Source organism: Pisolithus orientalis (assembly GCF_024613125.1).
Source record: "Pisolithus orientalis strain OTSU chromosome Unknown F5J12scaffold_91, whole genome shotgun sequence".
Taxonomy (NCBI): Eukaryota; Fungi; Basidiomycota; class Agaricomycetes; order Boletales; family Pisolithaceae; genus Pisolithus; species Pisolithus orientalis.
Window position 1 is genome coordinate 42,003 of NW_026260872.1, and position 17,058 is coordinate 59,060.

At 51.8% G+C, this 17,058-nt stretch overlaps 7 protein-coding genes across 7 annotated transcripts; 4 read left to right on the forward strand and 3 right to left on the reverse strand.

Moving 5' to 3' along the window:
- The first annotated feature begins 980 nt into the window (after window positions 1–980).
- On the forward strand, window positions 981–3,413 carry F5J12DRAFT_576003 (uncharacterized protein). Its single transcript, XM_051740133.1, has 23 exons — window positions 981–1,035; window positions 1,084–1,301; window positions 1,356–1,411; window positions 1,474–1,487; window positions 1,546–1,566; window positions 1,627–1,636; window positions 1,682–1,741; window positions 1,794–1,803; window positions 1,860–1,877; window positions 1,933–1,958; window positions 2,009–2,034; window positions 2,083–2,117; window positions 2,167–2,191; window positions 2,248–2,259; window positions 2,312–2,327; window positions 2,375–2,420; window positions 2,478–2,581; window positions 2,637–2,696; window positions 2,759–2,786; window positions 2,840–2,897; window positions 2,977–3,001; window positions 3,096–3,223; window positions 3,357–3,413. Exons 2-23 carry the CDS (start codon window positions 1,284–1,286, stop codon window positions 3,359–3,361), a joined length of 801 nt encoding a protein of 266 aa, XP_051594537.1. The 5' UTR covers window positions 981–1,035; window positions 1,084–1,283; the 3' UTR covers window positions 3,362–3,413.
- Window positions 3,414–4,544: 1,131 nt separating this feature from the next.
- Window positions 4,545–6,082, reverse strand: F5J12DRAFT_916130 (3-beta hydroxysteroid dehydrogenase/isomerase family-domain-containing protein; the record flags this gene model as incomplete). Its single annotated transcript, XM_051749188.1, has 4 exons — window positions 5,866–6,082; window positions 5,481–5,806; window positions 4,627–5,425; window positions 4,545–4,574 (listed from the first exon to the last, which is right to left on the reverse strand). Exons 1-4 carry the CDS (start codon window positions 6,052–6,054, stop codon window positions 4,545–4,547), a joined length of 1,344 nt encoding a protein of 447 aa, XP_051594538.1. The 5' UTR covers window positions 6,055–6,082.
- A 130-nt stretch (window positions 6,083–6,212) lies between these two features.
- On the forward strand, window positions 6,213–7,427 carry F5J12DRAFT_576105 (Arl8a protein). The gene is made up of 10 exons (XM_051740134.1): window positions 6,213–6,333; window positions 6,390–6,435; window positions 6,485–6,529; window positions 6,578–6,723; window positions 6,773–6,794; window positions 6,848–6,928; window positions 6,984–7,042; window positions 7,094–7,127; window positions 7,184–7,192; window positions 7,257–7,427. Exons 1-10 carry the CDS (start codon window positions 6,296–6,298, stop codon window positions 7,320–7,322), a joined length of 546 nt encoding a protein of 181 aa, XP_051594539.1. The 5' UTR covers window positions 6,213–6,295; the 3' UTR covers window positions 7,323–7,427.
- Window positions 7,428–7,532: 105 nt separating this feature from the next.
- Window positions 7,533–8,976, reverse strand: F5J12DRAFT_728703 (adhesion regulating molecule; the record flags this gene model as incomplete). Its single annotated transcript, XM_051741900.1, has 6 exons — window positions 7,533–7,733; window positions 7,851–8,015; window positions 8,143–8,252; window positions 8,427–8,565; window positions 8,623–8,634; window positions 8,692–8,976. The coding sequence occupies 6 exons, from the start codon at window positions 8,974–8,976 to the stop codon at window positions 7,533–7,535; spliced, it is 912 nt and encodes a 303-aa protein (XP_051594540.1).
- Window positions 8,977–9,833: 857 nt separating this feature from the next.
- F5J12DRAFT_907805 (mitochondrial carrier) lies at window positions 9,834–11,308 on the forward strand (the record flags this gene model as incomplete). Its single annotated transcript, XM_051748982.1, has 5 exons — window positions 9,834–9,866; window positions 10,152–10,217; window positions 10,272–10,427; window positions 10,477–10,652; window positions 10,702–11,308. The coding sequence occupies 5 exons, from the start codon at window positions 9,834–9,836 to the stop codon at window positions 11,306–11,308; spliced, it is 1,038 nt and encodes a 345-aa protein (XP_051594541.1).
- Window positions 11,309–11,551: 243 nt separating this feature from the next.
- On the forward strand, window positions 11,552–12,346 carry F5J12DRAFT_697544 (ribosome recycling factor domain-containing protein; the record flags this gene model as incomplete). The annotated part of the gene is made up of 4 exons (XM_051740454.1): window positions 11,552–11,866; window positions 11,924–12,021; window positions 12,075–12,213; window positions 12,269–12,346. Coding segments are annotated over 4 exons (630 nt in total), but the record flags the coding sequence as incomplete, so codon positions are not given.
- Window positions 12,347–14,976: 2,630 nt separating this feature from the next.
- On the reverse strand, window positions 14,977–16,386 carry F5J12DRAFT_728714 (kinase-like domain-containing protein; the record flags this gene model as incomplete). The annotated part of the gene is made up of 1 exon (XM_051741902.1): window positions 14,977–16,386. A coding segment is annotated over one exon (1,410 nt), but the record flags the coding sequence as incomplete, so codon positions are not given.
- Window positions 16,387–17,058: the final 672 nt, after the last annotated feature.

Consider the following 17,058-nt stretch of genomic DNA (forward strand, 5'->3'; position numbering starts at 1 on the left):
TTCCTGGTTCCGAGCTTACTAGTGGGGAAGTCAGTTGACCGGACACTATCTATAAAACGTTTAGTGCTCGACGAGCACTCGACGAGCGCTTAGCATTTGCCGAGTTGAGTAACAGTACTTGCCGAGCCCTTGAACAATTCAAAAACTGTCCTATGTGTATGCTGTAATTCGACCGTTTTGCAGATGACACTTACCCTCTGCGAGTGGATCCTCGCTTGGCGAATTGAATTCATGTCAGGTCTAAACGCCACTAACTCTCAGGTGTGGGTATGTTTCGTAGTTACGGATATGTTGCATGCCTGGAGTAACCACACTGGCATGTCAATAAACCTTCGGTGGTTGCTGAACCTGGGTCTAAGAGTGACGAAGTTAAACTACGCCTGGCCAAGAAACCTTGCTGATTCATACCTAGATCATACGTCAACATGAGAGAATCGTGATTAGCTCCCAATGGGTAAGTCGTCGGTTCATCGGGGACGACGATATGGCTCATGCTCCCTTGCAAACCAGTCTGTCACCGTCATTACACAATGGCTTGAAAGAAGCTACCTAGATGCTTCATGGACGCTTGGCGAAGGTTCAATCGAAAAAAGTGTCACAAGCAACCCACTGCTGTAACGACTCAGTGTAATCCAGTTTTGACCCAGCTAGGCCTTGTCGTTCAAGTTGTCGGCTCGGACCTAGATACTCCTGATCCATATGGTAACTAGTATTTAAATGGCGAAGGGCCATCGAAGCACCCCACAACCTTGGGACAGGGGAAGGGGTGCCAAACTTCAATAGCCTTGGCTGGTACGACGCCCAACCGTACTAATCGTGTCTAACCACTTTCTTCCTGGGCAGCTCAATCAGTTACACACCTATCATACTATCTCCAGCGAATAATAGTCCCGAATCGAGTTGTGGGAATGAAGGTGTCGTAATTTCTATTCGCGGGTTTACAAGCATGTATGTAACTTTGTCCAGGGACGACAAGGCCGGGAACAAACATCGACCTGAACGGTTGGCTGAAATAAGTACTATTGAACTTAGCAGGTATGTACTGGGCTGCGGCATGGACATGCGTAGATACTTATAAACTAGGCTCTACACCAGCGACAGCTGTCACCTCAATCCCTTCCCTCCCATGTCCTGCTCCCTCCATTCTCCATTTTCATAGTCACCCGTATAGCTGACAATGGCCTCCACCCCAACTCCGACTCCAAATCTGAATTTCTCATCCTCCAGAGAAGCCGAGAACTTGGGTATTCTCTTCGCGGGGTTCGTCACTTCATCACTTCTTTATGGGGGAACCATTTTCCGTGAGTCTTCATTGCCCTTTGAGTCAGTCCCCCCTGACGCCATTCGCATCTTAGAGACCTATGCGTACTACGCACGCTTCCCCCAGGACAGTAATCGAATACGGTGTTTCGTGCGTGTCTATGCCTTTTATTCAATCTGACTGAAGTAACATTGTCCCGTACGCACGCACAGGTCATCTTACTTGCGTGAGTATCGCGAGCTTCGCTTGTGTCAGGTAGCTTCTGACGCGTCCCAGCATCGTAGATACCATAGCATCTGCCTCGGGTGCGCGCTGTGTTACTCACTGCAGCTTGGATTCCGCCAACTGACTCCCTGGCTCTTCAGTTTCTGCAGCGTATGTCAGTCGTCGTCGCCCTTGAAACCTACTCACATCTGATAGACTATATCACTTTCTGATCGACCTGTACGCCATCCCTGTCGACGTTTTGGTTGCTCCTCCGTACGTGCATAGTTTGCTTTAAAAGCCGTCGTACCATTCACGCTTGCTCTAGTTCTATGTGTGTAGGTCATTTGAGGCATATCTGCAACTACTAGCACTGAATGATCAATTTCCCAAGGTTCAATATGCGCTATCGGTTCGTCATTCCATCCCCATTCAGAGGTGCATTCTTGACTGATGGCATCTTGTAGTTCGTTATCGTCTTCGTATCCCAGCTGTGAGTTTTGTACTTGGCTCGGGATACTGTACCATTCTCACTGGGTGCAGTTTCTTTGCTTTCCGCGTCTTCGAAGGTAATTTTTCCCTTCACATTTACAAGCAATTCTGACACTCCGCAATAGTCTCGAGCGGATCACATCCAGTTTCCCTATCAGTGGTGCGTGTTACTAGACACTCAAATCAGATCTGGGTTGATCCGTCCATAGGTCTCGCTCTCATTCGTTTCCTTCGGTAAGGACACTCTTTTGAAAAATGGATAATTGCCGCTTATACATGTTACTGCGCAGTCTTTGGAATGAGTGAGTATATCTTGATGATCTACGCGAAGGCGTTGACCGAATTCTCGCTCAGCGTCTGCAGGTCAAATGTCAGTTCTATCGTATGGTTGGTATTCCCAACGTTGACACTCTACAGGTTCCAACAAAGGCAACTTGATTCTTTTGCATTGCCGGCGATGAAGGTCACCATTCCAAATGCGATCCATTTTGTTTCTCGCTCATTCCTGTCGTTTGGTCAGGCTATAGCAGCGACCCACCTCAGCTTTGCGGTATTGGCCGACGTCCTGATCCTTTTGACGCTATGTTACTGGTTACGCCCGCAACATTACCCATATATGCGAATGTAAGTTACCGGTGTTCCACCTGGCTTAGCCTGAGTATCTTACATACCATACTAGACCAAAGCGCTTTATTGACAGAGTCAACGTCCTCATAGTAAATAGAGGCTTAAGCTTCACGTACGTGACGTTCCTTCGTTTCACTGCGGTATATCCTTCACTTGGCTTGCGCTTTTCTTTAGGCTCGTCCAGGTTGCCTACCTCTGCGCCGTAAGACCATGCGTTTTTCAATCCATGATAGACATAACTCACCCCTTCTCTAGTTCGTCGCTGTTCCCAGCCATCAGTACTGGGTCATGTTCCAAATGATTGGAAGTAAACGTGAGTCTCCTCATAATCTTTACCTGCCTCAGTGCTCAACTTGCTGTGCTCCCCACCCCTGCCTGATCTGCCTTTGCAGTCTACGTCAACTCCGTTTTCCAACTGTAAGCTTCCTTCCAAATCTCCCTTTCCCATGGATTAACCTTTGCCCCACCTACAACGACCACGACTGCTCCTCCCCCTTCCCACTCTTCCCAGTCTGAACTGCCGCGAATCTGAGAATGGAAGAGGTGTCCAAGAAGAAGAGTATTACCAGCCTCCGGGCACCACCAAGACGCCTGCGTTCGGGGCCCCTTTACCTGCCACCAGTAGGCAAACTTATCAAGATATGGTGCGTGTATTATCTCATCCTCCCTGCTCATTCTTTGTCTAACGTGCCGTTGAATCTTCATTGTTCACACTGCTGAAGTGGTCCCATCCTTACCCCGATGTATATTCATGTTCGCAAGGGGTGTATACGATGACGGGCAGTAGCGGGACTGGTGCTACGCATACAACCGAGGGCACTCCTAAGTCTGTCGAGGGATCGCAAACAGCTTCTGTTCCGATCTCGGTATCAACAGTAAGACTTCACTTCACTCTAAATTCCCCTACGGCCGCTAACCGCCAACCATCAGAACCGCTACTCCCACCACCCGATACAGTCCCCCATGGCCGACAAGATCATAGATATCGCAGCGGCAGATGGCGAACTGGAGAGTGGGATGGTAGAACCGGTTCCGGATCGTCTAGGACGGGTTGCGGACGATGGTGATGATCTGTCACAATATATCGATGTGATATATTGCCCGCTTGCTGAGTAGGGATATGCGGGGAAAGGGGGGGAGGGGAGGGTCATTATGCGCATGACGGTGCGAGAAAACGCGGACGTCCCAGCGCGGGCGGGCGTGCATACTCGTACCTTGCACCCTTGCCCTCCGACTGACACATACTGACATCGTGCACGGATGGCGACCTCGTTGGCTGGACGTTCAGTTGGGCAAACAACGCGACGCACGAGTAGTCATGTTACCCTGCACTATACTAGATCGTACTATACTAGGTATCCTACCGATCCAGGAAGTACGCTGTAAGTACCGCAATCGTCCGTGTAAGTACGCCCTTAACATGCATCATTCGTTTGACCCTATGTCGTTAGGTCCTCCCTAACTTAACGCCGCACTTTACAGTCGAAGGCAACGTGTTCCGATGTAGTACGAGGTACTAAGCGCTGTGCCATCATATGATAGGCACGTAGCAATACGCGACACACCAGAACACACCCTGTGCGGGCTACACGCCATAGGCTCGGCAGATTTAGGCGGGCGCGCCAGATACGAGATCAGGGCGCAGTCCGTGTGAGGGTGGCGGTGGTGACCTTTACATGATGGTCCGTGCAGCGTCACTCTCGTGATAGGTTGCGCGTCGGGTAAGGCAGTGTAACGGTGCAATGGTCTAGCACAGTCTAGTATCTTCTACATGCGAAGGTGCACGCGCATAAGCACAGTGTACGTGTCATGTCAAATATTTGCGATGTCGCTGTCAGCGCCAGATGGTTGGCGCGCGACTGGGGCGGTACACAACGTTCGCACATATGGGAAAGAAAACGACGAAAAAAGTGTATATAGTATGGCAAAGAGTACCACCGAAGCAAAGCAGTATATCCGTTTATGATAAGCCGTTCTCTTTCTTGAATGCCTGATGAAGATTCGTTAGTAACGCTGAACGGCCGCCGCACAGAAATACTCACCTCCACCATCCTCCTGACACCCTCTTCCAATCCCACCTCCGGGACATACCCTAGCACTCTCCTTGCTCTCTCGATACAGTGATACCTCTGCGCACAAGTATAGGATACCCTGAACCTTGTGAACAGCGGCTCCTTGCCGATGAGATAAGACCAGCACTCGGATAAGAACCCTAGTGCCATCCCGAAAGCGCGTGGAATCTTGAATATTTTTTTCTCCGCTCGTTGGTTCTTCGACCCTTCGAGTGCAGGGGGATCGAGAGCCATCCAAACATACCTCGTAAAGTCCCAAAAGTAAACCGGCTCTCCATTTGTGATGAAGAACGCTTGACCATCGACTCTGAGGGGGTCCTTCTCAGCAGCCGCCAATGCGTTCTCGGCGAACTGGTCGAACCGAGAACGGATGATGGGATGCTTGAGTTCACGTGGGTCGAATGGGGTGTTGAACGCGGATAGGATGGATTCAGCGTTGGGAGGGGGTGTGACATAGGGACCGAGTGGCCGCGCGGAGCTGTGTGGCGTGCGGTGATATTCGGTCGTGGCACATATGGGAGGGAGAGCACGGTGTAGAGATTCGTTGAGCTTTGCCGTCGCACTCTCGGGGTCTACTTTGGGTTCGCTCGGCGTAGTAGAGGAGTAAGAGGGAGGAGGAACGAGTTTGTCGGATGCGAGCAGGTGGGCTTGTGCGATATTCCCGACGTAGGTATAATCGAACAAGTTATTGTTGTCGCCGATCTGGATGTGGGTTTGGCCGCGTTGATAGGCTTGGTATAAGCCGGCCATCATTTGGCGGTCTCCCGGCCTACGTACGTAGGTGCGTTAGCAAGCCAGTGGACGAAAGCGAAAGCGATACCGACCCGAATATCCCCGCAGGACGTAATGCGACGGTCAACAGCCCACCCTTTCCATTTGCCTCCAGCACGACTTTCTCGCCCTGGGCTTTGGAATCATTATATGCGTCGAACGGCTTCTCCGGATAGGGTACCCGTTCGTCGACATTCACGACGTCAGTGCCGTCAAATACGACGCCTGCGGAACTGGTGTAGACGAGCTTACGGACACCGGCTGCGATAGCTGCGTCGATGACAGCTCGGGTGCCCTCGACGTTGACCTTGTAGTAGACGGAGGGGTCTTTCGCGCCGTGTTGTGGTGAGGCGGTGTGTATGATACATGTAGCGCCCGACTGAGATATTTCAAACGTTAAACGAGAGCAAAAAGAACTGGAGAGAACGAAATGTGCACCTTTTTCAATATATCCAGCACGTCCCGTTCGTCGGTGATGTTTCCCATATAAAACGGGACATCATGATGTCTCTGCACAATATCTAACACAGAGACGGCGTCTCCCCTCGCCAGGAGGTGTTCGACGATATGTCGACCTACGAAACCGCTTCCACCGATGACAAGGTAGACGTCTTTTTGAAGGGACATGGTTGTGGATCGTCGAATAGAAGGAAGCGAAGCAAACTAGCGAGGGCTGTTCGGTTGAGAGTCGTGAGAGTGGTTACCATATATGGTAATAAGCTCCTATCCCAGTAATACCTAAAAAGATTTGTCCGAGGCGGGATTCGAACAACCAAACCGAGTGGACCTCGATGGACCCACACATTTCTAAACTCCGCTGACTCCGCTCACACCTGCCGTCGGCATCGTCCTAGTACTGTACTCCAATATGTGGTTGTGGTCGTCGGTGGTTGCGTGGTTGAGCAGGTGGGCAGCGCTCGTTTGACGGCGAGGAGGACAGTACATGACCCAGCGACAAACAGCATTCTGTTCGCCAAGGCAGCTGAGATAGCCGTTGTCGGGTTGCAGGCACGTCCAATTAGGCCACAAGCGCGCCGCTCTTGACACGCACACACAGGCATCGGGGAAGACGTCCTTCGTCAATGTCATCGGTTCAGGACAGGCAAGTCCCCCAATTCACAGTCTACACGCCCTCTGAGACCCGCCACAGTGGTCTGAGGACGTCGTTCCAACCGTTGCGTTCAACTATCGCAAAGTCCGCAAAGGCGCCGTAACTTTCAAGATATGGGATGTAGCAGGTCAACCCAAATTCCGGTCCATGTGGGAGCGGTACTGTCATGGCATGGACGCTATTGTGTGCGTTCCAATTATCTACAGGGTCCGCGTTGCTGACGGGTTTGGAAAGCTTCATCGTGGATTCTGCCGACGTATGTACCATTTGCCATCAACCTAGCCATGTCGATTCGACTAGCCCCGGCAGCACGATAAATTCGACACGGCAAGATTCGAACTCCATCAACTTCTCTCCCAACCAGGTCTAACAGGCGTCCCTCTTCTGGTCGTACGTCCGCGCTGATTTCCCATTAACCACCCGTACATCATCTTCCCGCACGTAGCTCGGTAACAAAAATGACATCCCAGACCATGCATCTGTCAAGGATCTCATTCGTGAACTGTGAGCATCCCTGTACTTCTGTCATCAACACATTTACCCAACTCTCGGCAGCGAACTCGACAAAATCCAAAACCGCCCCGTCTCGGTATGTCCCCCTCTCATATCTCTGCCTACCCAACAACTAACAACCATTTCCACCAGTGCTACTCGGTACGCTCCCATTCCATCTCCTGTCTCCTCGAACCCGCTAACACGATAACACAATACCAAACAGTGCTCGATGAAGAGCCGGCATAATCTGGATATCGTGCTTCGGTGGCTTACAGAGCGGAGTCACTGACGCAGTTGGCCTAATGTCCCTAACAGTTAATAGTACGCAGTGCCGCATCTCATACCTCATACGTTCGCTCGCCATGTATGCATATCCCCTACATAGACTCGCATCAGTCATTCTCGCATCCATGTACCATTTGCATGAGTCAATCGGTATGAATAAATGACGTATTGCATCGCTCAACATCTACCATCCGCCTTTTTGTCTGGCACGAGGTCAATCTTGATCCATGATATCTCCCTCTGCTTCTACCTTGCCCTGCTCACTCACTGCCTGCAAAAACGCGCTAACACTTGTCCCGGCCTCAGCCCTTAAGCCCAAACTTCTCACCAACGCCGCTCCCATGCCCATCCTCAACACCCGATCCAGTTGGGCAACGCCCTCACGGAATGGGTTGGAATGAATCGTGCGCCGGAGCTTCTCGGTCAGGCTCGCGAGATCCTCGGCTGTGGCTGGTTCCCACGACGACGACGAGGTCGTCGAAGTGGAGGGCGTCGAAGGAGAGCGGGAGGTGAACGTCATTGGGTCACCAACGGGTTGCTCGTCGCCCTCGTCTCCAGGCTGTGGGAGTGGAGGAGGCATAAGGGATATGAATTCAGGTGGAAGATGTTGGAACAGCAACGGCAGAAGTGATGGGTGAGATGTAATCAAGGGAAGAATGACCTTGGGGGTTAGGATATCGGTGAGGGAGATGTCGTCCTCGTCCTCATCTACACGTATTCCATGGTGTTCAAAGTCGGAACCGAGACGAGGGGAAGTGCGTACCTTCCGCCGAACTAGATCCACCATCGAATGCACTGGCGCCCGGATGGGTATTGGTGTGCACGTTGGGCCCCGCGTTTGCAGCTGTTGTAGACGATGCACCCATGGACGTGACAAGGGCACGTAAGCGCGAGAGTTGTTCGGCAGTTGCGAGTCCGGCAGGTGGTGCAGCCGCTTGGGCAGCACGATGTCTGTGTGTTTTTTTTTGGCCGAAAAGTGATGGGAGAATGTAAAGTGGGATGTGATGCAGCGCATTAAGGGGAATAAGATCAACGCTACTATCGAGCGAAAAGGCAACGTACGTAGCCGAACCCGACCCCGCATTCCCAGACCCGGACGCAGAGGAACCTCCAGCGGGGTCAGAGGAGGACGACGCCTGCTGCGATGCCGAGCTACCACTAGCGTTCCAGATAGGGACAGCCGTTGGATCGGCGAGGAATCTATTCAAGTTTCCGACGAGTTCGTCATCTCGTGCATCAGATGCGTTCTAATTGTCAACCCCATGAGTGATACCAGACGAAAGAGGGGGAACGCGTGGTCTTACCTGCATCCAGAACTGTGCAGTATCTCGATCAGCACCCCTGTTAACCATACATCAAGAAAGGACACCCACAAAGTGTTTTTGATCTGAGCTCTCGAACCTCAGCACAAACGTCCTCCCACTCCTCTCCTGGGTGACCCTTTCCATTGTCGCGTCTCCAGGGAACAATATCAGGTCCTCCCGCACGGTCGCGCTCGGTCTTTCTTTCCACAAGAGATGGAGGAGCCCGTCGTCGCCATTCGACAGGACGACAGCGCCTTTGGTGGGGTTTGCATCGACAAAGGACGTGTTTCCACGGCGGAACGAGCGGCCCGCCTTGAATGCGAGGAGTGTCTGTGAGTCTGTCAGCGTCGTCATCGTCGTTCCCTGCTCGTCCCGGACTCCCTCGAGGGCGACGCGTACGTGCTGTCGGAGTTCAAAGTGCGAACGGGCCGGGCGGGCCGAAAGCATCTGTGGACCTGTGATGCAGCCCTAACCCGGTCTGCAGCCGCCAGTCATCCAGTCCAGCCTTATACATGGTTATAGCTTTACAACGTTTATATAAAGCAGTGACAAAGGTGAACCAAAGCAAGGCCAATGGAATATCAAGGAATATCAGGAATGAGGCCAGTAGTGATGGTAATCGCATCATCACGGGTCTTCTTGGAAAGGTCTTCGGGTCACTGCGACAAGAACGATCCGAGGACAACGTATGGTCTCGACTTGCAGCCCCCCTCTTGGGTTCGGCTTTCCCCCCACAGACATGAATTCACGTCGTCGATTACCCAACTACGCACCGACGTTCCGTACCATTCATGACTAGCCATTCTATCATTTACTAATTGAGAAAAATTTAGTTCACGTCCCTTCCGCCGCCCAAAGTTGCACACCGTCTATCCATCACCTCTGATGGCCAGGAAACAACAGGGAATTCGATAACAAGGGAGGGACTGTATGGGGTCAATCAAAACAGTGGCTGCTTTCCGTCTAGCCACCCTCATGCATAGCCCCCGTACCGAACTGTTCTCTCAAGTACGAAGTCCACGTGTTTCACCTTTGCCTTGGCAGTCTTCTCCTGTTGGTTTTAGTGAATCAGGAGTTATAGCGTGAAGGTGTTTTACTATTGTGAATTGCATGGGACCCCTGTTTTTTTCCCTTTGAGGTCGACAAGCATTTACCCTGTCATGTAAGTAACGTAAACCAGTACACAACGTGTCTTTAGTTGGCACGTCGTAATGTCTATGATGATCGGACTGGCCTGGAGTACTGTACTGGTTCTTGTGTTTCCACTAGCTACCACGGAAGACCTTCCTTCCATCTCCTAGCTGTGTCTCTTTTTGATGTCCTGTATCATCTACCTTGCTGTGTTTACCAGTGTTTGTACCGTCGGCCAATCTGTTTGCCGAAGCAAGCCGAATTCCGAAGCACGCTTCCCAACAGGATCATGTCCGCAGGAATACATTGTTCCTTGGCCTGAATGCAACCCAGGCGTTCCACTCTCCCATCGATAGCTCAGTTGCGTATGGAAGCACTCCAGGATACCCTTCACCCAGTGGGATGATACGCGTCCCTCGTCTTCAAATGTTTTTCGCGCAATCAAGGACATAGCGTTTGGTAGCGTATGTTCTCTTAAAATGCCTCATTAGTGGTGCAACAATCATAATACCGGCCAGATTGCAGGGATGGTTTCCAAAGTATTCGAGCACCCTTTTGATCTCATCAAAGTAAGGCTCCAGTCCCAGGTACTGGATCCAACGGCGCGCTTCAACGGACCCATAGATTGTCTGGTGCGAACGTGGCATAACGAGGGCGTACGGGGGCTCTATCGCGTGAGTTTCTTTTTAACCCTTGCCTTTCCTGTATTCAACCAATGCTCAGGGACTACCTGCTCCCGTCGTCGGAGCAATGGCAGAGAACGCGACGTTGTTCCTTTCCTACAACGAACTTCAAAATTTGCTACGGCGACTGAACCCTCATCCCTTGTCCCGGGACCCTACCCTTTTACAGCTTGCCCTTTCAGGCGCAGGTGCAGGCGCCATCACCAGTTTTGTCCTGTGTGTAAGGAATCCAGCTCGATATGCGTTGACTTACATGCTCGCCCAGGACACCTATCGAACTCGTCAAATGTAAAATGCAGGTTCAAATGCTAGCGCTGGATAGGCCCGCCGCCATACTCTCGGCATCTGCGAGTTATACAACAGTCGCGACATCAGGAGTTGCATCTATGACGAGGAATGCTTTACCTGGTCCGATATCCGTCCTCGTGTCGGTCATCCGGAAAACCGGCTTACGCGGGCTTTGGCTCGGCCAGACGGGCACGCTTATCCGAGAGACAGGGGGGGGTGCAGTGTGGTTTGCATGCAAAGAGTTCGTGGGGATTCAGCTCATCCAACGTCGTGCAAAATCACATGGAGTACAGCTCGAAAGGAAAGACATCCTTCCCTGGGAGTCAGCTATTGCGGGAGCATGCGCTGGCGGAGCGTACAACTTATCTCTCTTCCCAGCTGACACAGTGAAGAGCATCATGCAGACAGAGGAGGAGTTGCGCCCGCGTGGTAAAGGTGTTCCGGCCCCCACTTTCTTCGGCACGGCCAGGGAGATGTACAAAGCTCAGGGCATAAGAGGTTTCTATGCGGGATGCGGGATTACGGTTGCGAGGTCGATACCCAGCAGTGCTATTATATTTCTGATATACGATGGGACTGAGTAGACGCTTCGCCCTCTAGTACGGGCATCGATTTTATAGACATCATTGTGACGTCGCATGTCCTGTTAGGCTCGCATTACTATTTTAGGTAGCTACATACAACACGGATGTCTCTGCACCCAGCTGCACTCCATGTCTTTGACTTTTCTTCGCCAGCTCTTGTATCGCTCAACACCTATTCTGTTTTATCTCAACAGTTCATATGAAGTTGGCTTAAGACAGACAGCGCCATCTATAGCCCTCGGTCGCCAGTATGCATCCAAGTCCAAGATAAAATCCACTGCCGAGCTAGTCCCGGGCTCGCGGCAACTCCTAACCACGGAGGAGGCGCGCTCTGAATACCAAAAAGCAGAAACGAAGATGTCTTCCACGGTCGAATGGTATCGGAAAGAGGTGGCCGCCTTCGAGAACCGAGCAAGCGGCCGCGTGACGCCTAGTTTGCTTGCTCCTGTAAGGGTGGAGGTTCATGGGAAAGGCAACGACCCCGTCAAATTGGAAGAAATTGCCACAGTTGGTGTAAAGGATTGTTCAATGTTAATTGTGACGGTATTCGACGAAAATGTGCGTCGATGGTTGTCGGTGCACGGAAGCCCTTGTCCTTCATTGACGACTCAATAGAATATGAAAGCTGTCGAACAGGCAATATACAATGCCAAGTTACCTGGGGTCGTTCCTCAGAGACAGGACACCCGCACCATCAAAATTCCCATACCCAGGTAAGTCGGTCTTCCCTTCTGCCACCCTACGTATCACTGACCAACCTTCGGAGGCCCACGGTGGAAGCGCGGACAGCTCTCGTCTCAAATGCACAACGCCTAGCAGAGGATGCCCGGGTTCAAATAAGGCGTGCTCATCAAGCTAGCGTTAAGAAAGGCAAATACGAGAAGCATTCTGTTGAAATCGACGAGGTTCGTCCGCAGTTGTTGGGCTTGCCGTGGTGACAGCGTGTTGAGTTTGCCGTAGTTCCGAAGGCTGGCTGATAAGAACGTCGCGGAGGTAGACAAGATCTTGGCGCATATGAAAAAGACAGGGTCCCGATAGACTAGACACATACTTTCTGGCATGGGTCAACCAGAACAGTGGCTGGTTTCTATCTGGAAACCCTGACCAATACTGGTAGCACCTTTTCCACTTTACGGTGCCCATAACTGAAATACTGCGGGTTGACCGCTAGAATGACTCCATCCTCACAAATCCAAGCCTAACGGCACTATTACTCTCAGGCGTATCTCAGCTTTTCCGATCTGGTACGTGCGCCACAGTGAAGTTAATACGGCATAGTCTGGGTTTTTGTACTTGTCATGGGTCACGCGGCAGGCGTACACGCATTATCGCTCCAACGAGATGATCCGACGCGACTTCAACCGATGGCGTATCTATCGCACATTCAAATTCGTCGTCTTCTCTATGTATAACGCGTCCCTGTCGTATTTGTCCTGAAAAACCCACGGACTGAGCCCACCTCTCGGTTCTCGAAAATTTAAAAACAGGAAAGATTCCATCTCCTTCCGACAATTATTCAGGACTCGCTGGCATCGAAACTAAAGTCTCCTCGCCGCCCCAAATTTTGCCTTCATTTACCCAATCCTGTTGCAAGTGTTTGATGTCCGGTAGAGGGTTGAGCAGTGAAGAGAATGCAGAAGCTGATGGTGCGATGGGTAGCTTCCGTCCGCACGGGGGCGTAATAGAATCCCCCTGATGACCGCGCCCAAGTTCAACCTAATGGTACCATCGATCGCCAAGACCACTTTCCCAATGTCCCTTTCCCCACATATCTGGCAATAAGATGAACCCCCCATTGCGCAATGCCGGACAGCTAGAGTTCCTTCTGGATCGTGGTCTACAAATCGCGAGCCACGGTAGCCAGCCTCGTCTGTAATGCTGAGTTCAGCTCAGTCAGTATACAACATGAGCTGAGTCCGCCCTCTCCTTTGGTCTACTAGACGGCAGCGCTGAAGTTGGATATCGGGCGATCTAATAATATAGCAAACCCAGAGACGGCTTCTGGTTTTACCCTCGTAATTGAGCTGATGACAAGCTCCGTAGTGGAGTCATGATTTTCACCGTCGGCAGATGTCTAGCACGCTGGTTTTCTAGAACAGTTCTATTACCCACTCGATACAACAAACACAGCGACATACACTGCTTGATCCTTGCCACTGTTTTAGCGCTTAAAATGCAGAACCTATTGTGTATTCCCCTGCAGGAAGACAGCCAGAAAACGCATAAATCATTGTGGTAGTCGTGTACATACACGCACGAATCGATTGCTAAAGATATACTGTTGTCAGAAGAAAGAACTGAGGGGTGAGTGGGTGCGTGCGTTCGTAGGTGAATGAGTGTGAATGGAACGAGACGGATGAACAAAAAATTGTGTATAAACTCAGGAGATGCCTTACGGTTATTCCCTGCGGCACGTAAGGAATCGAAAAGATGCGGAGAAGCCGCTAATGATACATCCAAAGCCCCGAATATGAGATCCAAACCCAAACTAACGAGAACAGCAACACAAGAAATAAAACACGAAGAAAATATATCAATAGCACGACAGCATGGGGGAATAACACACCACGAGCAGACAATACGCAGACCGGATCGCAACCAGCGATATTGACGTGTCAGAGACACCAGAACATCTCCAGGAGCTTGGAGCGTTTGGATATCCAGGGAAAAATAGATCATCCTCGGCCATACCCATACCCAACACTTCGGCTTCTCCCACTCCCGCTTCGAGGTATAGGAATCGGGGCGACGCTTGGCTCTCGCAAAAACCTAAACTCACTCCTTGAAGCGCGCTTATCTTGGCTTGGCCCTTGCACGAGAGTCGACTCATCCAGAGGTAATCGCGTACCTGGCCGGTTGTCCATCCCAACACTGATGTGAGACGACGTAGGACTCCTCGGCGGGGCGCTATCGGACCTCTTGCCACTCTTCGCTGTATCTGTCGCCGTACCGCGTGCTCCAGCACCAGCTATTAGACGTAACTCCTCAATGGCGGGCCTACACTGCATCGACATGACACCTCTCACGGGAGCGTCTGCCATCCCCAAGCCCAAGCCCAAGCCTAAAATATCCTCCACAGTATCCCCGTCCTCACCTGCATTCGCAGACTGCGTGTCAAGCAACCCCTGAGGCAGGGTTCCACAAACACCCTTTCTCCCGTTCTTACACACCATCCTCCTCCCTCTCTCTTCCTCTCCAAACAATGCACTACCATGGCTCAGTCTCACCGATCTATCCAACTCCAGTCCAGGAACCCTCCCGATCACCGGCGACGATGTTGACCCGTTACTGAACACTGATTGACTCAGCTCGTGGAGGGCGGAGTCCGGAGAAAGTAGTTGCAATCTAGGTGGACGGGAGACGCTCCGACTCGCGCTTCGTGTGGAGAGGGAACTGGTAGAAGTAGCACTGGTAGCAGTCGATACGCAGGAAAGTGATCGTCGAGAACGAGATCTGCTTCCATATGTGCGGTGGGAAACGTGATTGTGATCGTCATCACGCTGAACTTCAGCTTCTTCGTCGTCACATTCTTGTTGGACTTCGACCTGACGATGGCGTGGTGAACGCGATAGCCGCGAATGTTCCCGCGACCTCGACAACCGATAATCCGCGAACTCGTAGTCCTCAACTATGTCACATCGTCGACGTGAAGATAACGATAATGCGGTGGACGTCGGTTCATCGTCCATTTCGTCTCCCCATCCAATTCCCCACGCCGCATCGTCTACCATGGAGATGGTCCAACGACGGGTTACGGATCGTTCGAGACATCCTCTCAATACGCGCTCTGCACCTCGCCCGATGCCTTCTGGCATATCGAACGCACCTGTAGAAAGGACACAAATGACGGTAAAAAAGGGACAGAAAAAGAAGCGAGGAGGCTCACCGTGCAGAATCTTCATCGTCAGTCTTGGCTCGAAGGGATCAGAGAAGGGTAGGCGACCCGTGAGGAGAACGTAGAGTAACACTCCTAGTGCCCACATATCTTGAGCGGGGTGAGCGCGGACATGCCTTCCTTGCGTAGGAGAAAGCAATTCGGGTGCAACGTAAGGTAATGATCCGGCGGGGAAGGCATGGGCTGGATGGACGGGCACCTGCGGCCCATCGCCAAGAGGCGTGGACGTTCTGTGCCGGCGTGCATGGTGACGAACGATAGTTGCATGGGAAGGAAGCAAATCCTTTACTTTTCGCCTGGAGTGAGATATAGTCGATCGGTGACGGTGCACCGCAGTAGGGTCAAAAGCGTCATCTTCGTCCGGTTCGCCAATCTTCCTTGCCAATCCGAAATCGCCGATACGGCACACGCCCATTTCGTCCACGAGGACGTTTTCGAGTTTGATATCGCAATGCACGTAGTCTGCTACTTGGTGTAGGTAGCGTACTCCTCTGACGACCTGGCGGAACATCATTCCCACATCGTCGTGAGGTAAGCCAGGGGTTCCCTGTCGTTTGAGTATATCAAACAAGGAGCCGGCGGGACAAAACAAAGTGACGAAGAAATCTGCATAAGCAGTGTGTTCGAAGGTGAAGAGAGGCAGGATATGTTCGTGGCTGAGGGAAGACCACACTCTGGTCTCGTGGTTTAGGCGTTTACGAGCCAAGTCAGGATTGTTCTGACGTTGTAACTCTGAGTGCTTTACGATTTTGATGGCGACGATGCCACCGGAAGGGGAAGAAGCACGCCTGATGGTGGAGAAGCTTCCATAACCAATTACGGGGCCGAGTACGTAACCTGCGACAGACTCGCCTTCGTCATCTGGTAGGCGGGTATGAGAGGTGGGTGGACTGAACGCAGAAAGGAAGAGAGCCGCTGGTGAGAGCGAATCGGTGGATGTCGCGAGTGGGAGGTGGTGGGTGGAACGGGGTGGCCCTGGATCACCTTGTGTGTGGAAGGCAAGATCCGAGGGAGGAGAATCGTCAACAGGGATGTCGTACGGGTCACCCTGGTGTCTGGATACATCAGGGAGTGTTGTCCATCGTTCCGGGTGGTAAGGGTCGTTGTGGTGGTAGCCTGTGAGGGGCTGTTCCGTGATGTGGTATCCTGGATGGGCGTCGAGGATGTGAGTAGGGAAGCTCATGACAAGGAACGGAGATATGGACTGTGAATTACTGTCAAGTGGGAGGTCGATTGTGTTGGGTGTGGTATATATTGTATAATATCGGATGATGTGATGATGATGATGATTGGAAAGAAGAGAGGCTGAAAAAAAGGGCCAAGGGGGTATGAGCACAATGAGCGTGGGAAATTAGGCACTCGGGGTACCGGAATGGGAATTTGCTAATCCCAAAATGGAACACGACGGGCCGGAATTGGATATTTCCGCCCCTTTGATCAGTATTGATGGATGCCAGCAAAGACCTCCTGCAGGTCAACACGGAACTTGCCAATGGTGTCACCCCCATCCTCATGTTTCCGCTAGCAGCGCTACATACGACTCCAGGCCATGCAATCCTGATGCATCCACGGCGCGATCTGCTACCCGATGATGGGTGTTGTCGAGTCGAATGTTCGTCAGGTGACCAAACGTCCTCCAAACTCAATTTCAACTGGAAGTCGACCGAATTTCATTTCAGCTCAATAAACACCGGCACGGCGTGCTCGACAACGCCGGCACTAGATTCGGAAGTGCTGTTCCCACCTGTTCCTCCTGCCGCCATCGTCCTGGGTAGATTTGCTGCTCGTCAGCATACATCTTCACATCTTTGACTTCAGCGCTGATCGCCTCTCCCATACTGCGCAAACTGCGGCG

Excerpts from the sequence above, each read along its gene's own strand:
- F5J12DRAFT_576003 (XM_051740133.1), top strand. Across the intron at positions 2,035-2,082 it reads TGCTTTCCGCGTCTTCGAAG|TCTCGAGCGGATCACATCCA; the intron begins GTAATTTTTCCC and ends ACTCCGCAATAG. Across the intron at positions 2,118-2,166 it reads ATCCAGTTTCCCTATCAGTG|GTCTCGCTCTCATTCGTTTC; the intron begins GTGCGTGTTACT and ends ATCCGTCCATAG.
- F5J12DRAFT_576105 (XM_051740134.1), top strand. The coding sequence starts at position 6,296 with ATGTGGTTGTGGTCGTCGGTGGTTGCGTGGTTGAGCAG. Across the intron at positions 6,530-6,577 it reads ATGTCATCGGTTCAGGACAG|TGGTCTGAGGACGTCGTTCC; the intron begins GCAAGTCCCCCA and ends GACCCGCCACAG. Across the intron at positions 7,043-7,093 it reads AAGGATCTCATTCGTGAACT|CGAACTCGACAAAATCCAAA; the intron begins GTGAGCATCCCT and ends AACTCTCGGCAG.